Source organism: Thamnophis elegans, chromosome 11 (genome assembly GCF_009769535.1).
Source record: "Thamnophis elegans isolate rThaEle1 chromosome 11, rThaEle1.pri, whole genome shotgun sequence".
In the NCBI taxonomy this organism is placed as follows: Eukaryota; Metazoa; Chordata; class Lepidosauria; order Squamata; family Colubridae; genus Thamnophis; species Thamnophis elegans.
In genome coordinates, this window is record NC_045551.1 from 24,721,148 (window position 1) to 24,745,031 (window position 23,884).

Sequence of the window (23,884 nt, forward strand, 5' to 3'; positions counted from 1 at the left end):
GTATAAATAAATTGCTGTTTAAATAATTTTTCTATTGACAATTTGCTTATAGTAATTTATGTAACATAGTGCAAGTAAAACCAAGGCAAACAGACATCTACAGAAAATGAATTATCTTCTAAGTGGCATAAAAATAATGGCCTCAAATAAAAGAACCTTAGCAAGAAACATTTCTTAATAATGATTTCTGTTTAGCACAGTTAACATCTGAAGTCAAATGATATCAGAAGTTCATTGTGAGTAATCAGATTATTACATGCAAATATTTGTTTGCAATCTAAATATATATTTGGTAACAAAATTTAATGCTAAATATAGAATCTATGCATTACAAACTTAATTATCTACAAGAAGTGAGTTCTGGGAGGCATAAATCTATTTATAATATTCAATCTATTCAATCGCTATAACTGTAAATCTATAGACTGAACAGAAAAGAAGTAGCATGTCTGTGGCAAAAAAAAAAATCAAAAATAATACCAACTGTGGTCGGTTCCTTGGGTGCCATCCCAAAATATCTAAAGCATCACTTGAACACCAACAGCATTGATAAAATATGCATCAATCAATTGCAAATGGCAGCTTTACTTGAAACAAGTTACATCCAGCAATGATATCTTTAACACCATCAAATAATAATAGCTGCCCATTTCAGCTCCATGGGAAGGACTTGAAAGGTGAATAAAAATGGCAAACTCACTCTAAACATCTGGTGACTATGTGACCAATCATAATTTATTAAATATATATGTCACCCAAATACCATCAACTCTATGGTTAAGTCTGATTTTTTTTAATGTGGCAACAGAATAAGGAAGCAAAAGTTTTTCCGTACATTGACATGGAATGCAATGGCATGTGAATCAGCCAAGATCAGATTTGAATTCAATGTGCAAGGCGATGTTTGTTCAATTCTATTAAAATAAAATTGAAACATTATATTTTAATTAATGTGAAATTCAATCTGATAAAATTTAATGTAGATTAAGTACTAAAATGCACAGTTCTGATTCATTTTTAGGGAGAATGGAATGAAATGAAAAGAAAAGAAATGTTGTATATTTTTCAGCAAAGGTTTCCTATCCCCCCCCCAACGGCAACTTGCTTATTAAAAAATGCTCAGAACCTCTTATAAAAGCTTCCAAATGACCACTGACAAATCCTACCCTACTCACTATACTTCAGTCACTTCTGTGCAAGGTATTAAGGAAGAAAAACAACCTGAGAGAGAGGGGGGGGGGGAGGGAGGGAGGGAAAGAGATCGAGAGAGATCTTTTTCTTATTTGTTTGATGGAATCCATACAAGTCCTGCAGAATCTAGTTTGAAAAATCCTATTTTAGAAGATATTAATTCTGCAAAGTTCTGCTTGAAAGTATCAAGATTTCATTCAGTAGATGTTCAAAATAACACTTATAAGGGAGAGTTAGAGTGAAGAAAGTCTAAGCATTTTTAAAAACTTTTTTAAATTATAGAAACTTTTAACTCCAATTAGATAGTACTAAGTAAAATACAGTCTTCAAAAATTATTTAAAATTGAACAAACAGCCATGCTCTGACAACTTACTTTTCAGGTTTGTTACCAAGTTTTTTCCCAAGATGGTAGCATGAATTGTTTTTTAAACAATTGTATTTAAGAAATCTTAGCAATGTATATTATTGCTACTTCATATGTCAGTATAGTATAAAGAAACATACTTATTCAATACTAGACCAGAGAGAGAGAGACAGATGAGTAACAAAAAGAACAGATTTTGTTCTGTTTGATTATTTTAGGAAGAACATGAAAGGGACCAATGAGGACTATTAATCAGGCAAGTAACTAAGAGATAAGGGAGGATAACAATAAAAAAATTAAACATGGAAAAAATTGGGGGAAAGTTAAAGTACAAAGTAAAAAGTAAACTTAAAAAGAAGTGGTTCTATTGGCTAAGGTATCAGGCTTAGCAGAATAAACAAAGAGACTGTAGAGCTTTCACCAAGGAAAGAAAACAGGCCCATCCGTTTTAATTAAAACCAACATTAACAAATAAATCAGGCCTGGTTTGTGTTCTTGTATCCTTCAAAATTGGCATCAATTCAAGCAAACTGCCAGGTTGATCAAGCACTAATCATTAAGCATTTTCTAGCTAAGGAAGAGGTGATACTTGCCTCATTGATGCTTATCTCTGCTTCAACATATTGTAGGCCTTTCTGAAGTATAGAGATAAGGGCAGCAGGTGGCACTAGTGTTCCATTGATGTTGGATTGGCTAATATGACTCTCTATTCCAAATGTAAAGGCGGAATGGGAGAAACCTGAGAAAAAGGAAGACATGATATGAAATCTAAGCTCTCGGCAATGTGACACATATACTAAATACAACACAGCTGAATCTTGTGCCTTTCCCAACAAGGGAGAAAAATGTCCACTTTAGGTCTGATAGAAAAAACCTATAATGGTCCCCTTCAATTACATTTGCACACTTAATTAGTACCAAGCAAGACAAAAGAAAATGGTATAAACCAGGGGTGTTAACTCTGGGCCCCGGGGGGGGGGGCGGATCCAGCCTGCAGGGTGCTTAGATCTGGCCTGAGGGACTGCCCTGGAAACAATGAAAGACCAGCCCACAGTGCCTCTGCCAGCAAAAACGGACCTCGGGGGAGCCACACACATCTCCCCGAGTTCTGTTTTTGCTGGAAGTGGGTGGCCAAAAATGGAGCTGGGCACGGCGCATGTGGCTCCCTGAGCTCTATTTTCACTGGCAGAGTGCTCGGCCAAGAACCCCTGGCCACGTCTCCACTGGCGATGCCCTCCCAGCCCCCTGAGGTCAAACACAAACCTGATGCTGCCTTAAATGAAACTGAGTTTGATACCTCTGGTACAAATTATTTGAATTATTGTAGGAAATGAAATACTAAAGAAAAAGTCACAGTGGCAGGAATTATACAGGAGGGTGCTGCCCACATATAGAAAAGGAATGTGCATGTTTGGCTCTTGAACACAGTAATCACCAGCTAATCTGACATGCAAGTACATGCAAGTGGTGGCCTCTCAGCTTCGGCGGTCCTTGGATGAAACCGATTATCTGGATTCCTTCCAGTCTGGATTCAGGCCTGGCTACAGCACGGATGGGGGTCATGCCTCCGTCCTGGTGCTCCTTGACCACTCAGCGGCCTTCGATACCATCGACCATGGTATCCTTCTGCGGCGGTTGCGGGAGGTGGGAGTGGGAGGCACCGTTTTTCGGTGGTTCTCCTCTTACCTCTTGGACAGGTCGCAGTCGGTGTTGGTTGGAGGGCAGAGGTCGACCCCTAGGCCCCTTAAGTATGGGGTGCCACAGGGTTCGGTCCTGTCCCCCCTCCTGTTTAACATCTACATGAAGCCACTGGGTGAGATCATTCGGCGGCACAGGATAAAATACCACCAATATGCGGACGATACAGTTGTATCTGTCCGCCCCATGCCAACTCAGTGAAGCGGTTGACATGATGTGTCAGTGCCTGGAGGCTGTCAGGGTCTGGATGGGGGTTAACAAGCTTGCACTCAATCCCGACAAGACCGAGTGGCTTGTGTTTTTCCCTCCCAAAGATTGGACTTGTATTCCATCTCTCAGGCTGGGGGGTGAAATTATACGCCCCTCAGACAGGGTTCGCAATTTGGGAGTCCTCCTGGACCCACAGCTGACTTTAGAACATCATCTGTCGGCTGTGACCAGGGGGCCATTTGCCCAGGTTCGCCTGGTGCACCAATTGCGTCCCTACCTGAACCGGGAGGCCCTTAGAACAGTCACTCACACCCTTGTGACCTCAAGACTGGACTACTGTAATGCACTCTACATGGGGCAGCCCTTGAAGAGCATTCGGGGACTGCAGCTTGTCCAGAATGCAGCCGCGCGAGCGATTGTGGGTGCACCTCGGTACACCCATGTTACACCTATCCTCCGCGAGCTGCACTGGCTGCTTATTGGACTGCAGACACGTTTCAAGGTGCTAGTCGTTACTTTTAAAGCCCTACATGGTATCAGACCTGGGTACTTGAGAGACCGCCTCCTGCCAATTACCTCCCTTCGACCAATCAGATCCCATGGATTAGGCCTCCTCCAGATACCATCAGCTAGCCAATGTCGACTGTTGACGCCCCGGGGGAGGGCCTTTTCTGTGGCTGCTCCGGCCCTCTGGAACGATCTCCCCGTGGAGATTCGGACCCTCACCACCCTTCAGGCTTTCCACGAAGCCGTTAAGATCTGGCTATTCCGGCAGGCCTGGGGCTGATGAGTTCCCAGCCCCACTTGAATTTCTGATTGTTGTGCAGTTTTTAATTTGTCTCTGTATTCTGTTTTGTCTCGTTCGTTTTTGTATTGCCCCCTTCCCCATGTGTTTGTTCGCCACCCTGAGTCCCTCCGGGAATAGGGCGGCATACAAGTATAATAAATACAATACAAATACAAATAATTAATAAAGCAGAACAAAAAATGAAACAAGAAAAATAATATACTGTAATGGGGCATATATTTCCACACATCTGTCACCTTGATGAAGATTTCTACTCTATATTTTTGGTGATTAAAGCACAAAGGTTAAGTGGCACAAATAATAATGAGCTGAGTGTTTCTAGTATCAGAGGGAACATAAAATGAATATTGTTCAACCAATTCTGAAAGAGATTACATGTCACAGAAAGATCTGGTATGCAATCTGAGTTGTTTATTGATTCAGTATCATTACTAAGTCTTAATAGATCTTTCTCTGTGAAGTATCTTATATCCATATTGGGCTGCTTTGCCAACAGTGACCATAACTGAAGACAGTTGAACCAAGTTATCTATGCTCTTGTAAGCTCTATCTAGGCTGTTTCAGTGCATAAATATGTTTTGTTGCAACTATTTTCAATTTTTTTTTACTCTCGTGAACCATATATTACTAGGCTGCTTATAACAGTATAATTGGTTAATAGAGGTGTGCAGCACTTCAGATTTGTTTTTAAAATATTCCAAAATTATTTTATTGGATTCTGAGCAGAATCCAATAAAACAAAATGAGATTTTAAAAATAAAAGAATACAGCTAAAAAGAAAACAAGTGGAGAATTTGGTCAAAGGCACCCACACGTACAACACAGAGCATCTCTCCAAGCTCAGTTCAAGGCCTGGGAAATCAGGCAAGGTTTTTTAAACCTTCTGAAATTCAAGCAGCATGGAAGCCATACAGATCTATCTCCAAGGGAAACTCTTTCCCAAGGACAGGCACAAAAAGACTAGAACAGCCCTCTACATAATGGAACTTGGGCATCCCTATCCTAGTTAAATACAGAGAGAGGGTAATAATATATATAAGGATTTTTCTGGAATGGCAAAGCAGTATCACTAATAGTTTTTGTAAAATACAGAAGCAAATAAGGGTAACAGATAAGTGAAAGAATTAGTGTTTTTTTTCTCATATGATTTCAGTGCTGCCTACAGCCAGATGCCACATGGCGCATTGCACTGGCACCATTCCTTGCAGCAGGATGCCACGTGGCTCGTGCCAGTTCCACCGCTCGTGTACAATGGCTAACGTGCCATGCAGCTTCCTGCCGTGAGCAGAAGCATGGGCATGATGAGTCCCGTGGCAACACTGGTCAATGAGCCATGTGCCATCTGGCCGTGAGTGGCTGTGAAAGAAGTTGGGCAGCAGTGCAACAGGTGTCATGGCATGGGAGGTGTGGCTGCAGTGGGCCTAAGGTAAGCGGGTAAGACATCCTTCAAAAATAAGACCTGGTGCTTATTTGGGGGCCCAAAAGAAAATAAGACTGGGTCTTATTTTGGGGAAAATATGGTACCTTGGTACTCAACTGCTTTGAAACTCATTGAATTTGGTACTCAATGCATTTTGAGGTGAACATTTTGTCCTGGTACTCATTGTTTATTTTGTACTCAATGCACAAACTAGAACTTGTTGATGTTGGCTGCCTCTTGACGCACTACATTATTTGAAAGAAAATATGTTTGGTATTCATTTTTGGTAATTCATTTTGCCCCACCCCAAACCAATTAACAATAAGTACTGAGGGATCACTATTCTACTATTTGATTCTTTGTGATGACAGAAAACTCTACAAAATGTACTATATCAAAATTTCAAAACAAAAGTACTGTAAACTGTTTATTTTAATTAAAAGCTTCCCAGATTGATTTAGTGTGTGGTCATTTCTAATTTAAATTATCATCACCATAATCTTTAATCTATAAAATACAAAATATTTTTGTAATACTTATTTAATATAAGAAATAAGATTCTAAACCTTCATTTTTAAAAGTCATCCTAAGAATTACCTTTGAAAATAATTACAATCACTATAATATTGTTACCAGACAAATTTTAATGTACATAAATCATCATATATATAATAAAAACATACATTTTAATATATAATTTGTATATAATTTCTTTATATTATCTAGAAAAATTCTCTTTTTTTAAGAAATGGTAGGTAGGAGAATCTTTTTTCACATGAAATGAACAATTTCAGTTTATCAGAAGGAGCATAACATCAAAGGGCTCATACCTGCTATAATATTGAAATAACTGTTATATATTACTGGCAACCTCATCTTCATCACATACTTATGAAGCTAATCCCTTTAATTGCAATCAGTGTCATGTGAGGTTCAGAAAAGGAATGACCTAGATTGCACCATGATCCTCAGATGGATACATGGAGATTGACCTCCACCTTCCCTAAATCAAGGCTTTTACATAATACTGTTTAAATACACTAAGAAAATGTATACCAAATTATACCAAGCTTAATTTAGTGCTTCCTGTAGCGGTAAACACATTAATAACTAGTTTTTACGCAGTTGTTTCCCTTCTCAGTTAGCATTCTTTATATTTTGTGACTTTTTTGTACATGTTACTTGCATGGAAATTGATTATCAGTTTCAGAATTTAAAACTATTTTATGAGAACAGATCTGGAGACCCAGGAAGATAATTTTGATCAAGTTCAATGACTGATTTCTATTATATTTGCAACCATCAATTGTTAATAGCAATCACGTTTTCTTGCATTTAATTATGTCTTGATAAAAACAAGAATTTATAGGCTTTTAAAAAGCCTATAAAGCATAAAGAATGCAGCACCAATTTCTATGACGTGGCTTGTTTTCTACACTTAAAATGTTCCCATCTGTCATGCAGATTTCCTCCTGTTCACATTAAAAAAATATTATAGCTATGCATTTTCCCACATGTTAGATAGTGTTAGGATGGCACAATACTTTATTTTTATTTGTTTCAGGTCATTGAGCTCCAGAGTGAAGGAAAGCTAGTTGGTCTGTTTCCAGAGTTGAGGATCTGGCTGCGAATCCTGACTGGTCATCCTTTAACCTGGCATACCAAATAATTCACTTCTGAATGGAATGGCTGCCATTCAGAAGGCACTTCAACCATGCTCTTCATTATGATTGCATCCTGACAACAGTGGTGGGTTGCAAATCCTGTTGCAACCGGTATGGCTGGAACGGGACCAGCGGTGTCCTCATGGATGCGCGCAGCCTGCTCATGCGTCTTAGCGTCTCCGGAATGCTCCCGCTGCTCCACGGAGTGTCGCGCAGGCGCTGTACGTGCCATGTGACTGCGTGGAAGCGCAGAAGCCTTTAAACATTGATAAGGAGCTCGGGCGGGCCCTCCGGAGCACTGTACTGGAACGGTATCCAGTGCTCTGGGCTGGCTCCAGTACATCTGTACCCGGGTGTACCGCCTGCAACCCACCACTGCCTGACAACTTTATATTTATTTTTACTTGGGAAGCACGTTTTGAAACAGTTCAGTTTTAAAAAATATTTGCAAGGCTAAAAATATTCTGGTGTTCTATATATTTTAATATATTAGAATATAATATGCAGGTGTGAAATTAATACATTAGATTTTTTCCCTCTCTTTAAATTTTGTAATTGTGTATATTCTGTTTTGATAATATTGGAGCCAATTTGGTCTAGTGTTGGACTAGGAACAGAAAAACTAAGTTGTACTGTAGATCTGCCTAAGTCATGAAAGTCAGCAATAACTCTTTCTCAACTGTAGTAAGGGAGCAATGTCGATTTGTTGCAGTTTTCTTAATGGCATAATTAAGATGTACATGATAATTTTACAAAAATAGCCATGATAATATAAAGCAAAATATAATTTAAAAAGTAAAATATAAGCGAAATCCAAATAAGGAGAGCATGATTTCACTCTCCAGGCACTGGGAGAGCTGTTTTCAATAATATAAAGGGAGACAGCAGAATGCAGGAAAGTCAGAACTTCAAGGGAAAGCTATTCAAGAGGATGGATACTACTCTGTTCTGACCCCCCTCGTCCCACACCAACACACTCCGAGCCAAAGATAAGTTACGGCATTTAATTAACAGACAGACAGGTCCTTGGCAGCAAACCGGCACAGATAAGCCATGGCAGCAATCCAGCCTACCAAGCTCACAATAATGTTCTCCGACATTAGTTCCTGCGTTGACTTCTGCAAAAGGGCGTGTGCACAAGCATTCTTTTTATAGTCTGGAGAGGAGCCTAATTACCACAGCTGAGTGCAATTACCGCCTGTACTTCCGCAACTGTTCCTGACGCCTATTAGCTCTTCGGTGCCGGGCATCCAGGAACAACTCACTGCTGACGTCAGGAACACACTCCCTTGTCTCCTCCTCACTGGTCCAAGGCTCAGGCGCCTCCTGGTGGCCAACCAGCCTCTTTGCGCCCTGCTTGGAGTCGGAACCCTGTCCCCATCCTCCAGAGCCAACTCATAGGGCCCCTTGCTGTCGGAGTCTGGTGGCAGCCCCAACGGCTCCTGCTGGGCCACAACACTACTCCTAATGAAAAACAGCATTTCCAAGCTTCAGCCCCTTGTACTATGAATTACTAGGAAGCTAACAACAGTTTATTTAGGAAGTTGAATAAATCATATGGCTATTTCTGGTTGGAAGAGGTGATCCTGAAGGTACTTATCAGTTGGCTTAGCTGACAGTTTTGGTTTGTGCCACAATTGCTATATAAGATAATTCCACATACTCCAGGGCAAAGGGAATGTTGATATTCCATATTGTTTGTAATTTCTGTGAGAGGTTTATCCAATGCTGTCTCTGCAATAAACTGCAATGAGCCCCAGCTAGTCATAATGGTTTGGAACTTGGGAGTTGGCAATTGCAGCAGTGCTACTGGAAGAGGACAAGAGGTAAGAGGCATCATCAGTGATCTAGGGCACAATGGGGAAATTGCTTAATCTGCTAAACACAGATTACAGAAGTTTAATTAACTATGCAAAACTATGCAAAATGAATGTTGGAAAACAAAATAAAAATTATCTAATTTCATAGTTGTGCATTTTGAACAAACTTGATTCAAGATAAAAATAAAAACCATCATTTATACTTATGTGTCTCTCTCTGTGTGTATATATATATGTTCTGAAAAATGTTAAGGGACATACTTACATATTCATTCACACATTCATTCAATTTTAGCAGTTACATTCAATTGATTTTGTCAAGTATAACTAATAGTTTGCAACATTAGAAACCTATCAGATAAATTCCAGAATCAAGTTCACACAGAGAACTGGTTGAAGAAATTTCGGAGAGATAAAACCTATTTAATCATTGTTTCAATTACACTTTTTATTCTGTGCATGTGAACAATGTAAAAATCTCATCGGCATCATAATCTTATCTGTAGCCCTGCTATCTTGTCAAGCAGAAAATATCTTCATTTTTAGCTGATTTTACAGACCATAGTATACAGACCAAAAGAGAAAAATCACAAGGTATAAAAAGATTTTATAGGGAATAAAAAGATTTTCACAAAAGCCAAATAAGTTTAATAGTAACAAAATTGTTATATAATTAAGTTAAAATAATTTCATCAAAGTTGGCAATATTTCTGAAGTTTTCTGGGGTTCTGACAGCAAGGGGAACACCTTGATTTTAAAACTGTCTTTGGGGGAAGTGGGGAAGATAGCATAATGAGATCCTTTGAAATAATTTTTTCAAACTTGCATTTCAGCCACTACTCCCCCTCCCCCAGATCTACTGTAACTAGAAATAAATCCTTCTTCATATTACTAGATAAAGGTTCCCCTTGCACATATGTGCTAGTCATTCCCAACTCTAGGGAGCGGGTGTCATCTCCATTTCAAAGCCAAAGAGCTAGTGCTGTCCGAAGATACCTCCGTGCATGTGACCGGCATAACTAAATGCTGAAGGCGCACAGAAGCTGTTACCTTCCCACCAAAAGTGGTCCCTATTTTTCTACTTCATTTTTACATGCTTTCGAACTGCTAGGTTGGCAGAAGCTGGGACAAGTAACGGGAGCTCACTCTGTTATGCGGAGCTAGGGATTTGAACTGCCAAACTGCTGACCTTTCTGATCAACAAGCTCATCGTCTTAGCCACTGAGCCACTACATCCCTTTCACATTACAAGCTAATGTTTTATGAACCAAATTAGGACAGCCACACTTTTTATCTTAAAAAATTATGTTTGTTTTCAAAATATGAGTTAAATAGAAGAGCACATTCATATAAAAAGGCCACTCAGCAAGCCTATTTGTGCAGTTGCTATTTGAAATCAGACACAAAAGAGTGTGTGCATTCCTATTGCCAGTCAAATGTGTACAAAATTTAAGAGAAACACCAGAGTTCAAATCATCACTCAGTACATCATTATTTTGGAGTAATGCCGATTATACTGTATGTTCAACATTATAATGAAACAATGCCCATTACATTTGAACAATCATGTCTAATTGTCTATACCTGCCCCCACCAGATCTGGCGGAAAGGGCATGCTTATTGATTAAAGGGTATCACCTTTTAAGTCCTATGAAGGATATCTACAGTTACAGTACCTGCCCTCTAGAACATGATTCCTTCCAAGACTAGATAGACTTCCACAAAACACTCAGACTTGCCTTCTCATCCAGATATGAGGTCGATCCATGAATTGAATGAATTTGTTGGTTTATTCTTGGTGACCATTTTTCTTTTTAGTATATAATATGCTTTACTTATTGTATTTTATTTTTTGTATTGATGTTTATTGTATTGGTCTCCCAACATCATTTTATGAGAGGAGCAATCATATAAATTGAGTTAAATAAACGAATGTATTTACATTTTTGCTTATAATTACATAATTAAAAAGGAGTACTAATTCAACAGTATTAATAAGCATACACTATGTTACACTATGTTACACTATGTTAATAAAAATATTAATTTTAGAATCGTATGTAAAATACTAATAGAGTAATCTATTATTCATCTACTCCAAAGGAAGTTCCACTGAGATCACAAGGTTCATTCTCAATCATGTAAGCATCAGATTATAGTCTAGTACAAATTTAAGCCCTACTGGGAATTACAAACATTTTCTTTGGACGATTGTTGGATCAATAGGGCTTAATCCTTTCCTCCTTCACTAAATATTTGCTCTTATATATTAATTCTTGGAACTGAGCATCATCAGAAGATTCTGGAGGATCAAGATAACTGCTGAAATTATAATAAGTGTATAATAACACTATATAAATAGTGCTTTCTGCTTGAGCAGGGGGTTGGACTAGAAGACCTCCAAGGTCTCTTTCAACTCTGTTATCTTTTTATTTTGGTTTTGAGTCTATTTGTGGATTGTAATAAGATTTCAAAAAAGGTACTGGAAGGTATTATCAGAAATATGAAAATACCTTTAAATTTACATACTGGAAATAAAGTGAAAATGAATTTTGTATCAAGACTTTTACATTTTAAAGTGACATTTCATAAAGTATGGTCACCCCTCGGGGAGCTGCAAAATCAAAATTATTTGCCAAATATTTGATATACATGCAAACATTTCAAATAATGTCCCTTTTCTCATTATAATAAGAGTAACATACCAGTATATTGATATTTACTTCATTTGTGCTACAACAAAGTACTGAACCTTTTTATTTATATTTTATTTATTATATCTCAAAAAAAACCCTCTCCTTCATAAAATAAAATTATTTGTAGCAAAACCACTACATGTTTTATGGGTCAGCTATGTATGCTGAGTTTCTTGCATTGTCATAACAACAAACCTTTTTTCTTTAAAGCTGTCTCTCTGTGGTGCAAGTAAAGTTACCATAAAAGTTTCCAGAATAGATCATTTCAGGAAATTATCTGCCATTTGACTGCTTTTGTTTTGGACTGTAGATTGAAGGATGGGTTTGGTTGGTCTGAGATAAACTGTAAAGGTATATTTTATAAGCCTAGTCAGTTATTTCTACTTTCTTTGCTCAAAAGAATACTTTTCAATGTTAATTTATACAAGTTATGCGAAGGACAAACATGTTGAAATAACAAAAAGGTTATAAAAATAAAATGATAGGAGCTAAACTTTATTTTTCAGTTTGGATTAACACTATTACTCATTATTTCAGTGATACCTTGGCTTAATGAATATCAGATACAATGAATATTATTATACAGACTTCACCCACTTTCTATGGACTATGATTTGTCTTCTGTATCAAGGTTTTTACTGTATTATGATGATGGTTCTAATATGCAATAGTGGCTAAGGTATTGATTCAAATATGTTCAGAAGTTTAGACAATTTAGAATTATAAAAATTTATGATTACTACACGGTACTTGTGCTGCTTTAAAAAAAAGCTGAGAAATGGAAGAAATAGAAACCACCAATGACAGTTTCAAATGAGATTGATAGAATATATTATTCTTTTATTACTCGAATAAAATTGGCTTTTAAATTATTTCCGAAGCCAGTTCAACATGATAATTGCTTTTACATTGTTGAACAGTATAAACTCATAGTATGTTTCAAAAGATTATTTCATCTCAAGTTCTCTGGAAAGATGCTGCATATCATTTAATCATCAAACAACATATATGGAAAACAGTTATTTGTTCTTATAAACTGTCTAGATTTCAACTCCCAGAATCCTCCAACCAGTATGTTTAGCTGCTAATTTTGGAAGTTGAAGTCCATATATCTTAAAGTTGCCAAGGTTGAGAAAGACTGCAATAGAGCCTTTCCAATCATAGAACCTTCTGATATTATGACTCATAATGATATTGTATTCTTTTACTGTGTAAAATTTTTACTCTGTTCTTATGATTTTGTTACATTTCATTATGAGGTTCCTATAAATCCTATTAGCAGTTTTGCAAATTTCTTTATGCCTATTGGAAGTATAGTGTCTGTATCTTAACAAAGTATGAAAATTAGTTAAGTTATACTGGGGATAAATAATACTGTGAAACAAACCAATTAACATAATATTTATTTTAATCCACTTTATATGATTTTGTGACCTCCAATAACTTTGTGTTTGAGAAATACATTATATTGTTAAAAGAACAGTAATTACCTGACTCCTGGAGGTAACGATAAACCAAGAAATTCACTTCATCGCTGGTTATGCTCATCTTAGCCCCACCTCAATACAATGAGGCTTGCAAGAAGTGTGATCCACGCTCTGTTCAAAGAGGAATAATCAGAAATATATCTTTTGATTGCAATTATTTAATTTTGACTATAATTTAGACTTTTACATTTCTTAATAGTAAATAGGTAGGTATGCTGTTATTCTGAGTTGCAGCTGCATTTAAATGAAATAAACATGAGTTCAAATAATTATTTAATTTATTGAAAGATTTAATTGTTGGGTAAAATAAGTGTAGCAACAGTAAGTTGACAGTTTTGAATGAGATTTTTATCATTTATTTTGAAGCTATTTACAATTTACATGGTTGTCCTTGTAAAAAGAATCTATGTACCAGAAAAGAACCAAATATTGCAACATAACAGCCAATTTAAAATAAGTCATCTAGAAAACATGGCTGGTGATTCCACACCTTATTATTTGTTAAAAAAATTACATTACAAATAAAATATACAGTAATTTTTAACTATGACTATGAATCAAAAGAATATCAAATGGCCTTTAAAATAAAGTACATATTCCAACTGTTCCAATGTCTATGTTGCACTTTGACCACTCTCATCATAAGTTACACAATAATGTTAGAACTGATTCTTTACAAATTCTATACATACATACATACATACATACATACATACATACATACATATGACATGCGGTGAGGTTTATGGCTGGTGGGGCACTGACACAGTGGTGGGTTTCAAATTTTTTTAGACTTGTGGACTTCAACTGCCAGAATTCCACAGCCAGGCATGCTCAGTTCTGATTTAAAGCAACAGCATTTGTTTTTCTCCTTTGCAAAAGAAGTTTCCTTCTTTCTTTTTCTTCTCCCTTCCTCTCCTTCCTCCCTCTCTCCCTCCCTCCCCCCTCTCAAACACACACACACACACACACACACACACAGAAGTTGGATTGGACTATCTCTCCTACCCCCTTCCTTCTCTCACTCAAACTCTCTCTCTCTCAAACACACACACAAACACACACACACACACACAGGTTGGATTGGAGGGAGTCAGGGAGACCACAGGAGGAGGCAGGAAGCCAGTCAAAGAGCCATACTGGAGCACAAACACTTTCCCCCAACCCCGGAAGGATCCAGCCCAACTTCACTGATTACAGGTTTGAAAAGAGAACGTGGCTCTGCCTGCAATCAAACTACACTTGGGGAGGACAAGCCAGCCAGGGTCCTTCCCTCGAGCCTCTGCCGAAAGCCCCGCACCAGGAGGATGAAGTTTGAATTCCTCCCCCTCCCTCCGACCCACACATACCTTTTCCAGCTGTTTCAGAGAGGATTTCAACTCTGCTCTTGCCTGGGTCCTCTGAAGAAGCCCTGCCCAAATGAGCACCCTCTACTATGAGGCAGAAGAACTGCGTGCCTCTCCTACATCAGGAATTTTTAGGCTTTTAACCCTTGCTTAACTCTGCTCGAGTGATCATAAAGCCTAAAGTCAGACTAGATAAGGCATGCAGTTCTCCTGCCTCATAGTAGAAGGCACTTTTTAAAGGCTTTTTTAAACAGTTAAGCAGAGTCATCCATGGTGCGGCAGGTTCAGGCAGCAATTAGCTCAGCCTGACCTCAGCTCTCGCCTTTTTCCTTTTTACATTTTTTTTTCTTTTCATGATTGGAATTGGAATTTATTCAATTTGTAGGCCGCCCTATTCCCCGAGGGGACTCAGGGCAGCTGAACAAAAGCCAAAGGAGGGGAAATTATAAAAAGTAAGACAAAAACAATCAGACAATGCAAATGATTTAAAAGCACAACAGACACAGCAAATTCGAGTGGGGGGGGGAACTCACCCCCAGGCTTGCTGGGACAGCCAGGTCTTCATGGCCGTCCGGAAGGCCCAAAGGGTGGCGAGGGTCCGAATCTCCACGAGGAGCTTGTTCCAAAGGGCCGGAGCAGCCACAGAGAAGGCCCTCCTCCGAGTGGTCGCCAGCCGACATTGGCCGGTAGATGGAATATGGAGGCGGCCTAATCTGTGGGATCGAATGGGTCTGTGGGAGGTATTCGGTAGAAGGCGGTCTCTCAAGCACCCAAGTCCAATACCATGTAGGGCTTTATAAGTAATAACTAGCACTCTGAAGCGTATCCGGAGACCAATAGGTAGCCAGTGCAGCTTGCGGAGGATAGGTACTGTGGGTGTACCGAGGTGCACCCACGATCGCTCGCGCAGCTGTGTTCTGGACCAGCTGGAGTCTCTGAACACTCTTCAAGGGCTGCCCCATGTAGAGCGCATTGCAGTAGTCCAGTCTTGAGGTCACGAGGGCATGAGTGACTGTTGTAAGATCCTCCCGGTTCAGGTAGGGACGCAATTGGTGCACCAGGCGAACCTGGGCAAATGCCCCCCTGGTCACAGCCGACAAATGATGGTCTAAAGTCAGCTGTGTGTCCAGGAGGACTCCCAAATTGCGAACCCTGTCTGAAGGGCGTATAATTTCACCCCCCAGCCTGAGAGATGGAATACTAAGCCAATTTGTGGGAGGAAAAAACACAAGCCACTCGGTCTTGTCAGGATTGAGAGCCAGCCTGTTCACCCCCATCCAGACCCTCACATCCTCCAGGCACTGGAACATCATGTCAACTGCTTCACTGAGCTGGCACGGGGCGGACAGATACAATTGAGTATCGTCCGCGTATTGGTGGTATCCTATCCCGTGCCATTGGATGATCTCTCCCAGCGGCTTCATGTAAATGTTGAACAGGAGGGGGGACAGAACCGACCCCTGCGGCACCCCATACTTAAGGGGCCTAGGGGTCGACCTCTGTCCTCCAACCAACATCGACTGCGACCTGCCCGAGAGGTAGGAGGAGAACCACCGAAGAACGGTGCCTCCCACCCCCACCTCTCGCAACCGCCGCAGCAGGATACCATGATCGATGGTATCAAAGGCCGCTGAGAGGTCCAGGAGAACCAGAACGGAGGCACGGCCCCCATCTCTGGCTCTCCAGAGATCATCGGTCAGTGTGACTAAAGCAGTTTCCGTGCTGTAGCCAGGCCTGAAACCAGATTGGAAGGCGTCTAGATAATTGGTTTCCTCCAAGGACCGACGGAGCTGAGAGGCCACCACTTTCTCAACAACCTTCCCAACAAAGGGGAGGTTGGAGACTGGATGATAGTTATTTAAAACGGCTGGATCCAAGGACAGCCTCTTCAGTAGGGGTCTCATCACTGCCTACTTTAAAGGGGGGGGGGAAAGGACCCTTCCCGAAGAGACGCGGTCACTATTGCCTGGATCCAGCCCCATGTCACCTCCCTGCTGTTCGCGACCAGCCAGGAGGGACACGGGTCCAGTACACAAGTGGAGGCACTCACTGCTCTGATGGCCTTGTCCACTTCCTCAGGGGTAACCGACTGAAAATCAATCCAACGATGTCGCTCAAGACCCTCTCCCAGTACCTCGGCTGGCTCTGCGCAATTGGAGTCCAGGTTTGCCCGAAGCCGAGCCACTTTATCCGCGAGAAATAGACCGAACTCCTCAGCCTTACCTTGCAAGGGAGTGCCCGTATCCCTCCCTTTAAGGAGGGAACGGGCTATCCTAAATAAGGCAGCTGGGCGTGACTCAGCGGAAGCTATCAGAGCGGCAATATGAGTTCTTTTTGATGTCCGGATTGCCCGGAGGTAGGCTCTGATGCAAGATTTTAATGAGGTTCGGTCTGACACGGACTTACTGGCTCTCCAGCGGCGCTCTAGGCATCTCTTTTGGCGCTTCATCTCCTGGAGTTCCCCAGTAAACCAAGGAGCCCTCCTGGATCCACTGCTGCGGATCGGCCGTAAAGGCGCAATCCGGTTAAGGGCCCCTGCCGCTGATGACAGTGGTGAGGCTGTGCCTCCCCGGCCTGCACATCACTGATACATACATACATACATACATACACACAGACACAGACACACATAAATACAACATATCTCCTTTTTTGTACTTAGGAAAACATTTATTCATTCAAACTGTTCAGCAATTCCTTCTGCTTAAAGTGACATCTGCTATTTTAAGTCAGCTATACTAATCTACAGGTTTCCTTGAAGCTGAAGGTCAGACATTAGTCTAGCAGATGTCTGCATTATTTATGTGAGCTTTTCTTTGGAACTATTTGGTGCTTTTATTGTTCTCATATAATCTATCATCCAAACATATTGATTTCTCTCTGCAGTTTTACAATCATGGTAAATTAGAACTCTTCTTCCTAGGTATTAATTATACTTACTGCAGTAATTTGTACTTTACACAATAGAAATAGTAATTTGCTTTTATTTATTTCTATCGTATTTCCTAACATCATCTTATCTGGAGATGATAAAATGATGTAAGATGATAATATGGAAATATATAACTACATTCAGTGGCAAGACTGCTACATTATCTATTTTAAGTGTTCTCAAAATTTAGTCCACAACCATAGGTTTGTTTGTTCTGAATAAACTCTATCAGAATAATATAAAAACATGACTTTTTAGGTATGACAGCAGACATATCAATGACACTAGGAATAATAATTATAACTGTTACAATATAAATATCACACAACTATATCACACCAAAACAGACATTTCATTGGAAAATACTCTCATTACAATAAACCATTTGAAAGTCTAACAAACAATGCCAATTAACATAGCAATTATATCTTCATATTTATTATCTCCATGTCCAAAATTCCCATTTGCTGCTGCTGCTGTTCAACTATTACATACTACTATTACTACTGATGCCAACCAATACAATTGAAGGTAGCAGAAGAAACTCTTAAGATTGACGTTGGTCTATCTTTGGAACAACATTCAGGATCAATGTATGGGAGAGTGAGGCACAAATAGGAACACACAAAATATATACTAGGTCTTGGAAAAATAATTTAGACACAGCTACCTTTCAATGAACGATTTAAACTCTAACTTATCTCAAGATTTTCAGGATTCCTAAAACATCTTTGTTTTTTCTGTGATAGTTTTCTTTCTCTGATTGATTTTCTGAACCATCACCACAGAATCTGTCTGCATTATCCACTGCTCTGTCTATTGCTTTATAATGGTCGCATCAATGTTGCATTGTCACTCCTTGATGCCCCTAATAAGTTCCCAATATCTATCAGTAATCTCTTTCTCTTTAAGATCATTTTTATGATTCTCAAAAAAATAGGGATGAAGAAAGACAGTTGTTTTAAAATTTTACAGAATGTATGTAATCTGTATTGGTTGAAATGGCATAAAATATCTGAAAACTCCATAATCATGTCAGTTCAGACTTCTTAAAACTCTCAAGCAACTCTTGAAGCCGACTTCATTCTCAGTCATCACCGTCCCTCACACATTTTGTCAACCATACCGAATTAAGAGCTTATAGGGTCGTAAAAAGGGAGTTCCTAAAAACTGTATACTGAACTTTAAAACAAGTTTTATAAAATCAAAGTGTTCTTTTATGTGATGTTCTTCAAAGCCAATAAATAGGCTTTAAAAAAAAATCTAAAAATGATTTAAAACACAAGCAACAGATGTCTAACTTATAAAGCATAAGATTCAATCGTGCCAGTAAAATTATTGGCATTTCAAGTCACTGTTTTACAAGTAAATAAGGTAAGCACCAAATACTGTGCAAAGACATTGCTAAAGTCCACAACATTCCTGAGTGCGGCTGAAACCAGATTAAAATGCAGTTGTGTAATAATTAAGAAAATAAAATTAAAATACAACAAAACATAAGATGTTATATATTAAAACTAAATAATAAATTTAGTGACCAGTAACCCAAACTCCAGCTTTGTGATTCTCAAGAACCCCTCTACATGTTCACTTGAAGTAGTAAAACTTTCCTTCCTCCAAAAGAAGTTGCATTCATTTCTCTTCTCCCTCGAAGAGGTTCAAAAAAGTTAAATTCCAGGCTGCAGAAGATCCATGATCATTGTTAACTTTCTAAAAATTTCAGATTTAAAATAATAATTTAAGCTTAAGTAAGTTCAGAATACAATGCATCCAAAGAAGAAAGGAAGGAGGGAGGGAGGAAGGGAGGAATCTAAAGGGTCTTTTGTATAATGCTTCCTTTTTCCTTTTGTTTTTTTTCTTTCATCACATCAAATTCCCATCCTCCCCAAAAAGAAATTAAAAAAAGAAATTAAATTAAATATATTGATTTCATTTATCGATGACTAGTTATAATCTCTAAATATGTATGCATAGAAGCAGCCTGGTGTAATGCCTAAAGTGGCAAACCAGAAATCAAGAGATCATGAATTCTAATTCTGCCTTGAACATAAAGCAAGCTGCGTGACTTCGAATAGTATTTTTTCTTATTCCTTGGAAGAAAGAATTGCCAAGTGACTTCTGAAAATTCTGAAAAAGAGAAGTGTAAAGGACAGTTGCCAGGAATCCAAAATTACTTGAAGAAACAAGTTTCAAGTGAATGTGTGACATATTATTATACTTTCTTATTTCTATAATTAAACTAGGAAATATGTAAATATTTTAACGTTACTAGTATACATATTTGCTAGTATTCATATTCATAAACGTATTCAGAAAAAAACTTTTTGCAAAACTTTTTATTTTATTACACATTTTTACACCAGTGCTTTACAGTCGTGAAATACTGTATGTAACTTTGGATCTTAAATAAAAGCATAAAAAGTATGTTTTTGTCTCATTTGTTTAAGTGGGTTCTTTTTACTTAATTTTCAGACTTGTGTGGAGAACTGATCTTGTTACAGTCATATTTATGCAAAGGGTTAAGAAACTTGAAACTTTAATATATATGAGAGTGGTACAAATAGACTTTGGAGAATGATTAGATTCTCAGAAATATATTTAAAAATATTTCACAAAGAACAAAACCATATAAAAATATTCTAAAATGAAAACTAATCATATCAAGTAGTGTAAAACATTCTCAAATTGTTTTCCATACCACTGTTTCTATGACTAATAGAAAATGAAACATTCTCCAATAAAGTAGAATCTTGAATAAAATAAATACTGTATACAACACAGCCGTGTTGTATAGCCTTCGTTTGGAGTCCTAAGTACTTCTTTGAATGTCAGCTCATTTCTTTTTCATAAAGTATTGCAGAGATCATGAGATTAAAAGTAGACAATTTGAAATTTATTGCTTTCTAAAAACCAGTACTTTCAGATAAGAGATACCAGCAGATGATTTACAGATATGGTTGAAATCAATGGGAAATAAAACTAGGAAGAAAAAAAGTCCAAGAGAAAAAGTAGAAGCTTTATGTAGAGGGTTTACTTCATCCGGTGACCATGTTCTTCACATAGTAGAAAAAATGTAGAAAAATGAAAAATGTTTAAATGGGTTTAGAAGCTAATATGCCAGAAAGCTTAAAAGCAGACAACTGATTCAGAGATGGTTTTTTTTTAATGTCAGCAGCCTCTAGCATTTAAAATCTGAAAGTAGAAATGGATCTTTTCCAATTCCCTCTTGTCCGCAGTGAAAAGGGCTTTTACTTTATTGATCTTTTGTTCTAAGCACAGTAAAAACTCTTAATTAGTGAGATTGTTTTAGATTCTATTTCATCACCTACTTCTGAGATGTAAGAATTTTGTTTAGTCTTTTTGAAAATGAATACTTTGATATTAATATATTAGCCTATGCAATCAAGGAAAGGTGTGAAAAAACCCGGATCACATTATTGAAGTTAAAAGAAGTTAGAAAAGATAGAACAATATATAGTAATATATTTGGTTTTAATTATATTCCAACATTGGAAAAAATAAATAGTCAACTATCCACTTTATGTGACAAACTGTCAAAGTTTTGATATCAGTATTAACGGCTTCCATTAATTTGGCTATGATAATATATAGCAAACAATGGCAGAAACAAAATTATGTTTTGTTGAAGATTAAATCTTCAGGTAGTATTCATCTAAATAGGTAAATATCATTCAATTGAACATTTTTTAAAAAGATACATCTAACTGAAAGCAGTTGACAAAATTTCATTTGGTTGCTCTGAACATCGTTTACTTTTAGGCTAGCATCGATGTTTTCCAGTGCTTCATTGAAAAGTGACTCAGGGTAGATATTAAACAATAATGGAGACAGGATACAGCCCTGTCTGACCCCTCTTCATATTTCTGCATCATTTGAGTATTTTTGACCTAGTCTCACATTTGCTACCTGTTGCTAATGTAGTATCTCAGCTCCTTAGCATTTTGTTTAGTTTTGCTATAGTGGCAGACATCTATTTATTTAATGATAGTGTTTGCTATTCTGATAATTTTTGATTCTAGGAAGAGAAAGTCTATCTCAGTTCAATTTCTTCTGCACTTCTTTGGTTTCTCATTATTGGCTGATATAACTCTTTAAAAAAATCTTATTTCACCTTCAACAAGATTTCTCTCACTTCCTGCAAGTCTGTATTTACTACGCATTTATTTATGTATGTCACATATCAAATTGATTATGCACCTTCAGTTCAGTGTCAACTTTTAGCAACCACAAAGGTAGATTTTCTTCAGGATGATCTGTCTCAATCTCCAACAGTGCACCCATCACAGCTGTAATCAAATCCATCTAGCTTGCTGGTCGTAGTGATTCAACTCTGTTTGTATTATACATAGCTGGATCTTTTTGTAAATATATTCAAAATACAGTAATTTGAACCTGGTTGTTGTGCCTTCAATAAAAATTCTGGATTGATTTGTTCTAGGATTTATTGTTTGTTTTCTTGGCTCAGGGTATTTTTAGAAGACTTCTCCAAGCATGAATGTCTTTTCTATCCTGCTTCTTCAAAGTCCAGGGAAAAACACTACCAGTACAATTCTGATCTTTTTAAATATGTACATGATGTAGCATCTGAATACATTTTCCAAGGCCTTCTTAGTTAGGCTACTAAGTACTACTCCATGCTATACATCCTGATTGCTCATTCTTTACTCTTCTTAGTTGACCCTAAAAGGCAGATATTATGCAATGTATCTTCTTTATCAATTCTAAGGCTAGTTTTCATTAGTTTGGTGTTCACTTTTTCACTGTGTTCCTTGATTTTCATTACTAGAGCTTCTAGATAATTTATAGTTTTAGTTCATTAGTAGTGTTATCAGCATAGCATAGCTTATTGACGTTTCTTCCTTCAGTTTTTAAAGTCATTTTTATTTCCTACTCCAGTGTGCCTCAAATATATATATTCAGCATATAAGTTATCTGTATTAATTTCCCCTTGTCTGTTTTCCCCCTTTTACTAATTTCTTTTGGTAAAATGTATTACAATGAATAAATAAATCACAAGATAAAAGCATATGGGTTGAATAAATAAGGAGAGATATAAAGCTTTGTCTCTCTCTTTTGTGGAATGGGAGCCTGTCGGTTCTATCACATTCTGACCAGATTGTGGTTTCTTGTCTTGTGTATAGGTTTCATTTAGGACAATAAGGTGTTCTGGGATTCACATTTTCCTAAGCACATTCTGCAGCTTAGCATGAATGACACAAACAAAGATCTTTCTATAATAATCAATGAAGCCCATGCTGACTCCTTTTTAGCATTCTTTCCTTTTACAGCAATAATATACTAGATGTTCTTGTAAATAGGGTTGTGTCTTCTAAGGTATTTTAGATTCTGATCACTGATAATGATAATGTATAGAATTTCAGTTCTATCTTTTTTATCTGCTTTGAATCAGTTACTAGTCTATTAGTATCCTTTAGCATAACAATTTGAAGTTGGAACCTTCTTCTCATCACAGAAATGTTTGAAAACTTCTCTTGTTTTTGGTATCTGTTTCCATATTTAATGTTTAGTCTTCAGTTAACAGTAATTGGAACTGGAATTTCTGTTGCTAAGCAATGCAATTATACAGCACAATGTCACATAATCATGCTCATTAGCGATGGCAGTTTTGGAAATCCTCAATTACCATCATTAAGGAAGGAATACATGTGATTGTGACTTCCAATTTCTGCCAGCTTCCCCATTGATTTTGCTGGTGGGATGCTGGCAGAGAAGGTAGCAAATTGTGATCACATAGAAGATAATGTGACAATTAGGATTGGTTGTTTGGCACCTGAATCACAGTCACATGACCATGGGGGCACTGCGCTGGCTGGAACTACTGCGTGTTCAGTGCTGGTCACCGGTTTAACATCACACATTCACAAATAAGTAGACAGATTTGCAAACTTCATTATGAGTTTTTAAGCAAATAAAAAAGGAAATGTATGTGCAAACACACCTATGCACACAGGCAAACACACATAAACCCATACATAAGAAATCAAGTCCCTAAAAGTCCATCAAGCTTGCCTTGAAAAAAAGTCCAAATCCAAAGCAGCAGGCACAAGAGTGATCAGATGAAATCCAAGGTTCAAACATCATAGCAGGGTAAGTCAGCTGATCCAAGCCCAGAAATATACTTACATAATTTCTAGTTGATAGGCAACATACACAGTCTAGGGCACGGATGTCAAACTCGCATCATCACGGCAGCATCATGTGACAT

The 23,884-nt window shown here is 38.0% G+C and overlaps 1 protein-coding gene across 11 annotated transcripts in view; it reads right to left on the minus strand.

The window, feature by feature from the left end:
- Positions 1–23,884, minus strand: part of TBL1X (transducin beta like 1 X-linked) — a 162,609-nt gene that overhangs the window by 24,112 nt on the left and 114,613 nt on the right. For 10 of the 11 annotated variants that reach the window (XM_032226172.1, XM_032226171.1, XM_032226168.1 and 7 more), the window contains 2 exons: positions 13,363–13,470; positions 2,150–2,295 (listed from right to left, as the gene is read on the minus strand). In XM_032226172.1, the coding sequence (XP_032082063.1) occupies positions 2,150–2,295; positions 13,363–13,420 (204 nt within the window). In that variant the 5' untranslated portion in view covers positions 13,421–13,470. Of the gene's footprint in view, positions 1–2,149; positions 2,296–12,067; positions 12,216–13,362; positions 13,471–23,884 lie in introns of those variants that run through there. The other variant, XM_032226175.1, reaches the window with a different exon arrangement.